We start from the raw sequence: 10,866 nt of genomic DNA on the forward strand, positions 1-10,866 counted from the left end.
GTCGTAGTACGGGTCGTCAAAATCCTATATACTGGCTTATAAATGTCCAGACCAATGGGGGGTTAATGACGTGACACTCTCTGGGCTGACTCGTAAACCTTACACCGTACACTAGTATAGGTCACCCGCCCCTCTTAGGCACTTATTTTTGTCCATCTTAGTGTAAAATAAATCGTTTGTGGGTGTAGATACAGTTCATGGTGTTGATGGTGTCAGTTAGTATTTTATTTTGGCTAACGTAACCTGACCTGACCTGACCCTATGCTTGAATAGTTTCGAGAACAGTTTCATTATCGTTAGCCATATACGTCATCTTAATTATGTTGTAAAGTGATGTTAAGTTTATTGATATTTGTGTTCACCGGGGAAAAATACTGACCTGTTTTGTGAGGATAACTCCAACAGGTTGTAAATTTTTACCGAAGCTCATTAACTATACAGATTCCGGTGATTACTAATAAACATAAATGTATGGTGAATAATGATAGAAGGAAATTTACTCGCCGGGTTTAAAAACAATTGTATATATAAATTCAAAGTTTTTATTTCACATTCTAAAAACATTAATAAAAGTATAGAATTTCTTTACAATATATACAGTTAAGATATATACAGTTAGTGGCACTCTAGGCACCGTGTGGAGGATGGCACTGAGGGTCACGGGGAACAGAGGAGGCAGGAGGCGTCCCAGCTATCTCCTCATGATGTCGGCGATAGAGAAGCCGAGTCTCTTCGGCGGTGAGGAGACGACGGGGATCTCTGCTTCTTCAGTCATCGTCTGCATCATGTCGTCGTCGCCGCAGTGGAGGACGTCTAAACTTACTTCTGCGTCAGGAGAAGGGAGCGAGAGAACAACTTGTTTGGCTGGGGAATGCCTGAGGATGGGCGGGGTGGAGTCGTGGGCGTGCTGGGCCTTGTGGACGGCCAGGGTGCGCGCCTGACAGAACCCCTTGCCACACACCTCACACTTGAAGGGCTTCTCCTTGCTGTGGATGTACTTGTGGTCGCGGAGGTGGTCTTGTCTCCTGAAGGCCTTGCCGCAGATGTTGCAGGGGAAGGGCCGCTCGTCCGTGTGTGTTCTCTCGTGGATCAGCAGGTTGTAGCTCTTGGTAAACTCCCGTTGACAATACTTGCAGATGTAGCGCTTCTTAGGTCGGCTGAGGCGGCCTCCAGGAGTCAACAGGAGACGGTTGAGGGCCAGGTCGCCAGCACCCAGAGCCGCCCACGGCAGCTGACCCAGAGAATGGTAATTGTGCAGCATCCCCATCACCCTGGGGTCCACCCCTAGAGGGGGCATCGGCTGCTTAACACTGCCACCGCTCACTGACGGAAGGAACGGTAGTGACTGGAACAGAGGTAAAGGTGGAGGGAGATAGAGCGGAGTGTAGCCCTGGGCCTGAGGGTCGGGCTGGGGGACTAGCACAGGTGAGCTCTCCATGCTGCTCAGGTAGTCAGTTGTAGTGACTTCCGAAGGTCGCACGTTTTATATGTCGGCGACATTCCCTGCGGCGACATTCCTCCCAGTGTCCTAAAATACGAGAGATGATTGGCTGGAAGACAGATAGTCCCGCAGTTGCCAATGTAACGCGCTTGGTGATTGGCTTAGGAGGAGGGTGAGGGCGGGGCCAACGTCGTGACGGGGGCGGTAGTAGTGCTCACCGAGTCTACTGATTTAACCATCAAAAACATTATTATATTTCCCAAGTCAAAATATCACCCACATACCTCTTCATCTTACAGCCTTAATACTTCATTATCTGACAGTAACAAATGTTGAGTTTGCTTTATGTTTTTATTACTCACACGCGAACTGTAAGATAATAGTCCCAGTGATAATATTCAGTACAATAGACTCCCCCCCCCCTCAAACAAAACAGAAACACATTAATACAAGATACTGTGCTTTCAACTTATTTTACACAGTTTAGTTTAAGGAAATTTAATGTGTGGAATTACTAGATTTTTGTGTGTGTAATTTTGTGGTTTTTTTAAGATTTAAGACTGAGGCATTTAACTCTAGCAGAGGGAATATATAGGAGAGTGTTCCCCCAGAGCTGCCAGCCAACAAACAGGCATGTTATATCATCCTTAGGCTTCACTGCAACCCATGTCATGACCTCTGTGTACACCTGTCCTCTACCTGTAAATGGTCACCTGTACACCTGTCCTCTACCTGTAAATGGTCACCTGTACACCTGCCCTCTACCTGTAACTGGTCACCTGTACACCTGCCCTCTACCTGTAAATGGTCACCTGTACACCGCCCCTCTACCTGTAGAAGGTCCACCTGTATACAAACGGCGGGGTGGCCGATGTTTGTCCAGCTTCCACAAACAATGGCCGCCGCCGCCCTCTCGTTCGTGACACAGTACAGGAAATCCGCTCTCTTTATTGATCCACCTCAGCTCAGAAATTATAAACGTTTTCAGCGTCGGTAACATTGTGCCGGTTCATGGTGACCAGCCAACGAAACTTCTATCATAAAATTACGAAATAAAAGAAACACTTCAATTAACAAAAATGGCATGTTGTGTTTTTATATAAGTGATGCAAATATTGACCTTCAAAAACCAATTATATTTTGCCAAATAAGTCATAAATGTGTAAAAATATGAACGTTAGGATCTTAAACAACAACAACAGTACAGAGACAAGTCACTATTTTTCACTACCAGACGAATATAAATTAGATATATACATGTCCCCAGCTGTTTGGGGGTAAACACAGAGCTAACATTTGTTTTTGACCGTCAGGACCTGCTTGTCTAGCCCCCAAACCCTCCCGTCCCTCCACACACACACACCCTCCCGTCACCTTTCCTTTCCCATCTGTCCTGTCCTCCATGTCTTCTCCCCAGTTCCCTCTTATCTCTTCCTTTCTTCCAATCCTCTACTTTGTTTGGTCTCCTCCCTATAACTTCTATTCATCTTGGCCTTCCCGATACAAAATGAACTCCCAATAAGACTCCTCAATGTCTAGACAACGTGAAGGAACGTTTGTGGTGAGGTGTGTGTCAGGTGCGGAGGCGGGGTGGTGGAGGGCCCTCAAGCAGCACTTGAGTCGGCCTCAAGGGTGGTGAGGGTCGCTCTCCACACCTCTCGTCTGGTTGATATAGTAAGTTATATGGTGATCAGCCCTTAACTGCTGTCTTTTACACACACACACACACACACACACACACACACACACACACACATAACAATCGTATCTAGAGTTTGGTGTGTGTAATAATAATAATAAGTAACGGTTTATTGAAAGAGCATGGCAGCCGGAAGGCTGAAAATATACAGTTACATAATTGGGGAATGGGTCTCTTGATTTACAAATAATATACAAGTAACATAAGTGATACAAATATGATATATAATAACTAGGTGGGGGAGAAGCTCAAACTACAGGGCATTTCAACATAGTGACAGTGCAAAAAGTAAGCTTGATTGGGAGTGAATACACTGGTTGATTACAAGTTATTGATAATTTTTACAATGGTTGGGATTGGGCTGTTCTTGTAGCGATCAGTTTGTGCTCGTATGGGCTGGATGCGGTAATGGTATCGAACAGCAATTCTCGGGCGAGGGATCTCAGGTGGTAGTAGGAGCCGGTGTCGAGGATAGTGCAGAAGCTTCTCACCAAGTTTGCAGATGAGGTCGTGGTGATGGTCATTGAGAGCCGAGAGGGTCAGTGTGTTGAGCGCATCTTGATATGTGGAGTAGGAAGGGAAGAGAATAATCTTGCATGCCCTCTTTTGCACTTTTTCTAGGTGTTTACAGTGTGGCATTTAGGGAGGAAGTGTGTGTGTGTGTGTGTGTGTGTGTGTGTGTGTGTGTGTGTGTGTGTGTGTGTGTGTGTGTGTGTGTGTGTGTGTGTGTGTGTGTGTGTGTGTGACCCCTGCTTCGACCAATACTTGTGTACACTTAGTTTATATAATTTAAATTTATCTAAGACGAAAATTTTTGCGTGTAGGGGCTGTCTGTCTTGTGTGGTTGGGGGCTGTCTGTCTTGTGTGGTTGGGGGCTGTCTGTTCTTGTGTGGTTGGGGGGCTGTCTGTTCTTGTGTGGTTGGGGGGCTGTTTGTTCTTGTGTGGTTGGGGGCTGTCTGTTCTTGTGTGGTTAGGGGGCTGGCTGTATTGTGTGTGGTTGGGGGGCTGTCTGTTCTTGTGTGGTTGGGGGGCTGTCTGTTCTTGTGGTTGGGGCTGTCTGTCTTGTCTGTCTGTCTTGTGTGGTTGGGGACTGTCTGTTCTTGTGTGGTTGGGGGCTGTCTGTTCTTGTGTGGTTGGGGGCTGTCTGTCTTGTGTGGTTGGGGGCTGTCTGTCTTGTCTGTTCTTGTGTGGTTGGGGGGCTGTCTGTTCTTGTGTGGTTGAGGGCTGTCTGTCTTGTGTGGTTGGGGGGCTGTCTGTCTTGTGTGTGTGTGTGTTTGTCAGACAGCCATGAGGTTAACACATTAGTCATGGAAGTTCATGTAGAATTTGGTCCTGTGAGCACCTCATGCCCAAGCAGCCCTCAGCTCCCCTTCCCTCACCAGTAAGGCACTTCACCTAGCCTTCTCCAACACCCTCATTATAATCAGTAAATCAGTCCGCCGATCGACCTCAAAGAGTCACTGATAAACACTTAAATCCGGCTAATAATCGAGAGATCAGATTATAATCCCATCGGCGTGAAGTGGATTACCCTCAAACCGCCGTACAGGATGATGACCACCGCGATACAAGGTGTCGGAATGTTTAGTTCGGGTCAGCCTGTTTGACCTTGTTGTTTATCTCGTATGATAATGGCGGCGCGGGTCAGATCCTCGTCACTGATAAGGCGAGTGTAAAGCGGAGGCGTGTGCGAAGTGTTCTCTCAAGACCCGACCTTTTGGTGCTTCGTACACTGGTGGTACTGCTCATACCCCCTCGCAGTGTTCATATTATAGTGTCTGTCTTCTTGAAAATATCATCCATGAGAGGTTTTTTAACATATTAGAGTGGAAACCCTTGTGAATTTTTTCTTGGGAGTCGCCTCCCGTTTTCTATGATGCATGTGGAGGCCTGGGGAGGTTCCCGGGGCGGGCCTCAGGTTGACAAGTGTCCACTAATGGCGGGGCCGTCGCACCCCCGCTGGGCCCCGTAGGACACGGAGGGGCCCCTCACCAAGGATAGTGACTCAGCCGCGTTCCCAGCACACTCCTACGCGGCCAGGCTGGTGCTGGGTCCTGAGCCTCCACCTGTCACTGCTAAATCCAGACTATTTTTAGAGTCGCCCATTACCGCCTCTCTGAGCACCGAGTACTGAATAGTGTTGTTATTGTTCAGTTGTCATGATACTCAGAAAACAAAGGAACAAATAAAATACTGAACAAATTCAATGTCTTTAGTTAACGGTGTTTTTTAATTGTTTTGGCGGATGCTGCTTTAAAACTTTCTTAGTAATCTTGAAAATGTAGCTTGATATTATTGTTTTTGAAGGGCAGATGGTGAGGCTGTCGGATATTGCCCCGCCTGTGGTTCACGTCAGCAGTAAAAATCCCTAATTAAAGTTGTTTTCTGCTAAGATTAAGCTTTAACCCGGAATAAATCTTCTGAATGCGACCTTTTAACTCGTAGACAAAAAATACTTCACTCTTAAGACGTATTTCAAAAAGAAAAATGCAAAGTACAACAACAATGACTACAAGTGTATGTCAGGTGCAGAAAAACGGGGTAAAGCAAAACAAGACAAGGATACATGGTTAGCCTGTGATGGTCGTGAGAGTTAAGGGCGACAATCCTTATTTACACCTAGGAGTAGTCGACCTGGTGGCCCGGGAGCGGCGGCGGCAGGAACCACTCAAAACTTTCCCTTTTTCATGGAAATTGTGTTTTTGTCGATAGCCACTACGTGAGGCGACCAACACCCTCCCTCCCTCCCTTTTCCATTATGGTTTTATAATTAACTGATATTTACTTTATTGTGGTTGTTTCTTCTTGCAACTGGGCAGACATAAACTAAAGCACGGTAGTTACGTTCAATAAGGCGGTATAGAATTACACTGCGACTTCACCTTAACTATAAACGTTCACATTTCATCAGTTCGGGGCAAAGTTGTAACGCACAGACTTTACGAATCCAAACCCTGGCGTCCAGTTAACTTCTGTAACATTTTAATGCAAATTAGAATATAATTGGTACAGGTATCTGAGGTGCTCTAGAGGTAAGTTGCTGTGTATTAAGATTACACGACATGTTCTCATTTATCTTCACGTGTGTTCAATGTGTATCAGAAGCATTGATTTTCTTAATAAATTCATTTCGTTTCACAGTAATTTCTAAGTTGATGCCGACGAGCGATACTGTACTCCCATCACCCCTGTTGAGGTCTAAGGAAGGATCGGAAAGACGATATTTATCAATCTTTATATCTGAGAGAAGTACTGTACTGGAGGAAGACAAGAACAGTACAACACGGGTTCATAGTTTGGATAAGTAACTAGCGTGTCTCTCATGTCTTGGAAAAATATTTATTAAACCATAGAAAAAGTTTTATCATCTATAGTTTTTAATTTTCATAAAGGATAATTTTAGGATCAGTATAAAGTACAGTGAAAAAAATACAATACGGCATAATAACGTATGTATAGGCGCTAGGTCAGAGCAGTGTTTACTTTTTGAATCAAGAAAGAACAATGCGATAAAAACCTCTGTTGTTTAAGATAATTTGCCATCAAACTTTGGTGATGGAGGGTGTTGGGGGGGGGGGTGGTGTTGGGTTGTCTTTTTTAAATATCTGTGTTTTGGTTAATGATATCACCCCTTAGCTTGTGTCTCTTATGATATCGTACTCAAGAGGTTAAGATATCGTACTCAGGAGGTTTAGATATCATACTCAGCTTAAGATATCGTATTCAGCTTAAGATATTGTACTCAAAAGGTTAAGATATCGTACTCAAGAGGTTAAGCTATCGTACTCAAGTGGTTAAAACACCTCCAAGACACTAATTAACGTTAATTATCCGAAATTTATTAATACATAATTTGTTGTCAATCATACATTACCCAAAAAACACAAATATATTTCTCTGTATACTTCACATACATCTTAATGATATAGACACAACTTTGTAGCTTTTGTGTTGCCCTAATGTAGTGTCATCAGTCAGCGTGGTATATTGATGTGAATTTCAGCATTTTTTTTTTCCAGTCATGTCTCTGTAATTGTAAGAGAAGGAATGAGTCTTGGTAATACTCGTGTTAAATAATAGGTATTGTATCAGATCCTTAATATTAAAAATCAAACTTCATAATACTGTGATATATTATTCATCAGATCTTCACTACTAGCATTTTACATTTGTTTATCTTATTCTCGGGATTTACGTTAGCCACAAGGAAGGAAGGAAATTTTTCATAATAAATAAACTGGCTAAAGTAATACTCTACCTTGTTTGGGTTGGTCTTGGTATACTGTATGTCTGTCAGGGTCAGAAGCAGCTCGGCTCCCACGGCACAGTGGCCATATTCCACAACACGAGACTACAGGGGGGAAAACAATGTTACCATGTGATGTAAGGTAAAAGATGAGGTTAAATGATTTACCACCACCTTCCTTGGTAGAGCCCCGAGAGGTCACCACGCCACCTTTTTCATGTTCATCGTGTACACATTTCGGGAACCTAATGAGTACAAGAACAAAAGCCGGCTGTACTGCTCAATTCATTACCGGAGCTTTCTTCAGCGCCTCGTTCAATTTAGCTGGAACAACTGAGGGTCGAGACACAGGCAGGCGAGGCCATACCATTACTCGGGCCAGCGACGCTTCCTCACCCTATCCTATACACCCTCACCTCCACACTCTACCCTCACACACACACACACACACAAGACAGCTATTAAACTTTCTTGTATAACTTATCAGAAATACTCGATGATTAACTCGGCTCCAAACACAAGACTCGGAAATAAATGACACTTACTAAATCTTGTATATAAACATTTCCATAATCGACCGAAGTTTAACGAATGATATAAATTGATAAGAAGATCATTGTGCCAAGTGCTATAATAATGTTACTTGCAGTGAGTTGTATTGATAAACTCACACACGAAACAGTAACTAGGAGCGTTAGCCCAGGGTGTAGGAGGAAGCTAAGTGATGTATGTCTTTCAATATTCAACCACATTTTATTTCGCTGTTCAGTATAAGTGAACTCCTCCTCTTCTCCCTCATGAGTCTCTCCTTATCTCTCCCTCACTCACTCAGGAATCCGGACATCGTGAGACCGTCTCCTAGCCTCCATTGTTCACTCTCTTATCTCCTCATCTAAACATAGATAAAATATACATGATAATGGGTAATTATATGAACAGCTCACCGGTAAAGACCTCCACAGTCGTAAATCAACCCATTATGAACGTGTGGGCGGTCAGTAGCCCATTCTTCAGGCGGGTGTGGGCGGGGGCGGCGTATAGGCAGCCACTATTGTTACCCACTAACCCATAATGACCAGTTTAGTGTCAGTGAAGAGGAGACGTCGGGGATGGGACGACACGGAAGAGGAGGGGGAAGATAAGAGGCCTCAAGAAGAAGAAGAAGAATTCGGTGGCTGGAGAGAGAGAGAGAGAGAGAGAGAGAGAGAGAGAGAGAGAGAGAGAGAGAGAGAGATGCTGTAAGAAGACAAATGAACGTGAGAAACAAAAGCGCCAGATAAAGGAAAATAGATAGACGAGAACGATTAGTCTAAAGACATGATCATCAAAACTTAAAAAAATAATAATAATAATTATGCTAATAAAAAAAGACGTTAAAAAACTTATATTAACTTTTGAAGGATAAAAAAAATAAAAAAAATATGTTGGTTAAAATCTGAGAAAATTATGATGTATTAGTGATTGATAAAGACATGGGTGAAAATACAATGAAAATGAGGTTTTAGGAAGAAGAACTATAAGGAATTATGATGAAACGGGAATTGGGGGAACGTTGTAGTGAATAGTGATAATTAAAACGTGAGGGAGGAATGACTGACTGTGATAAATGGAAAACTAAATTAAAAATAAAACTTGGGTGTAAAGTTGATAGTTTGGATGTGTTTGGCAATTGATGTGTGTGTGTGTGTGTGTGTGTGAGTACAGGAACACATACACACACACACAGATGGATTTTATTCGTGAACATTTGAACTAACTTTTCTCGATCTTTTAGTTGGAGAAATTGACCCTAAAGAAAGAAAATTAATGAAAATAAAATTAGATGAAAAGATGGAAAGTAGGTAGATAATTATTGATAAAAACTAGAATTGAAGATTTTTAATGTAGTAAATAAAATAACGATGACAATAATATATCAAGTATTTTGTGATTTCTTAATATTAAATTAGGTTGTATTAAGGACGTGGACACCTGCCTTAATGAGAATATCGGAAGTAACTGAAAAACACCTTTTGTTATGTCTTCCAAGTAACTTTTTGTATAATATCCTTGTGTAACCTGAAGAATCTCCATCCCCAGTTTATTTCACCTTAAGATTAACCTAACCTCACCTGACCTCACCTGACCTAACCTAACCTCATCTGACCTGACCTAACCAAACCTAATCTGTATAATAAATCTGATGAATTTTCCGTTCATCTATTCAGCTATTGACATCGGTGTAGTAATAGGAGAAAGAAATGCAGAAATAGTTTAAGTGGTGTGTGTGTGTGTGTGTGTGTGTGTGTGTGTGTGTGTGTGTGTGTGTGTGTGTGTGTGTGTGTGTGTGTGTGTGTAGTCGTCGTCGCTGCAGGAGTTAACTGATGGGTCTGATAACGCGGCCGCTCCCACCTTTTACATATTCACGTAGGGAACACCTGTTGGCCACGACCCCTCCGTCAGATGAATACTGGGACGCCACAACCAACAAACACCTCCTACAACCCTCTCTCCTACAACCAGGAAAATACAACTATAATATTTAATAGCTTAATCTAAATACAAAATTTTTTTTTAATTTAACTCAGTATGTAAAAATTTCTTTATTTAAATCTAAAGGTGATATTGTGCTTTTATTAACACCTGTCAGTAATTTTAATAAGTTGTAGGACAGGTGGATCTGCGACTATATGTGACTATCCCTTACAGTCCTTCAATAAGTTATCTTGTTATCAATATTCATGATAACCACAAGACTGATATATAGAAACTGTCTTGGTAGATACTAAATGTGTTATCATGTTCACATAATTATCAGATGGTAGTTCAGTTATCTTGTTCATCAGACGGTAGCTCAAGTTATCATGTTCATCAGACGGTAGTTCAGTTATCATGTCATCAGACGGTAGCTCAGTTATCATGTCATCAGACGGTAGCTCAGTTGTCATGTTCATCAGACGGTAGCTCAAGTTATCATGTTCATCAGACGGTAGCTCAAGTTATCATGTCATCAGACGGTAGCTCAAGTTATCATGTCATCAGACGGTAGCTCAGTTATCATGTCATCAGACGGTAGCTCAAGTTATCATGTCATCAGACGGTAGCTCAGTTATCATGTTCATCAGACCGTAGTTCAGTTATCATGTCATCAGACGGTAGCTCAAGTTATCTGTCATCATCAGTCATTATCATGTCATCGACGGTAGCTCAGTTATCATGTCATCAGACGGTAGCTCAAGATTATCATGTCATCAGACGGTAGCTCAAGTTATCATGTCATCAGACGGTAGCTCAGTTATCATGTCATCAGATGGTAGTTCAGTTATCTTGTTCATCAGACGGTAGCTCAAGTTATCATGTTCATCAGACGGTAGTTCAGTTATCATGTCATCAGACGGTAGCTCAGTTATCATGTCATCAGACGGTAGCTCAGTTGTCATGTTCATCAGACGGTAGCTCAAGTTATCATGTTCATCAGACGGTAGCTCAAGTTATCATGTC

At 42.7% G+C, this 10,866-nt stretch overlaps 1 protein-coding gene across 1 annotated transcript; it reads right to left on the bottom strand.

Moving 5' to 3' along the window:
• Window positions 1-621: 621 nt before the first annotated feature.
• Window positions 622-1,438, bottom strand: LOC121855720 (protein odd-skipped-related 2-like). Its single transcript, XM_042350810.1, has one exon. It carries the CDS (start codon window positions 1,436-1,438, stop codon window positions 692-694), a length of 747 nt encoding a protein of 248 aa, XP_042206744.1. The 3' UTR covers window positions 622-691.
• Window positions 1,439-10,866: the final 9,428 nt, after the last annotated feature.

Source organism: Homarus americanus, unplaced genomic scaffold (assembly GCF_018991925.1).
Source record: "Homarus americanus isolate GMGI-L3 unplaced genomic scaffold, GMGI_Hamer_2.0 scaffold21353, whole genome shotgun sequence".
Classification (NCBI taxonomy): domain Eukaryota; kingdom Metazoa; phylum Arthropoda; class Malacostraca; order Decapoda; family Nephropidae; genus Homarus; species Homarus americanus.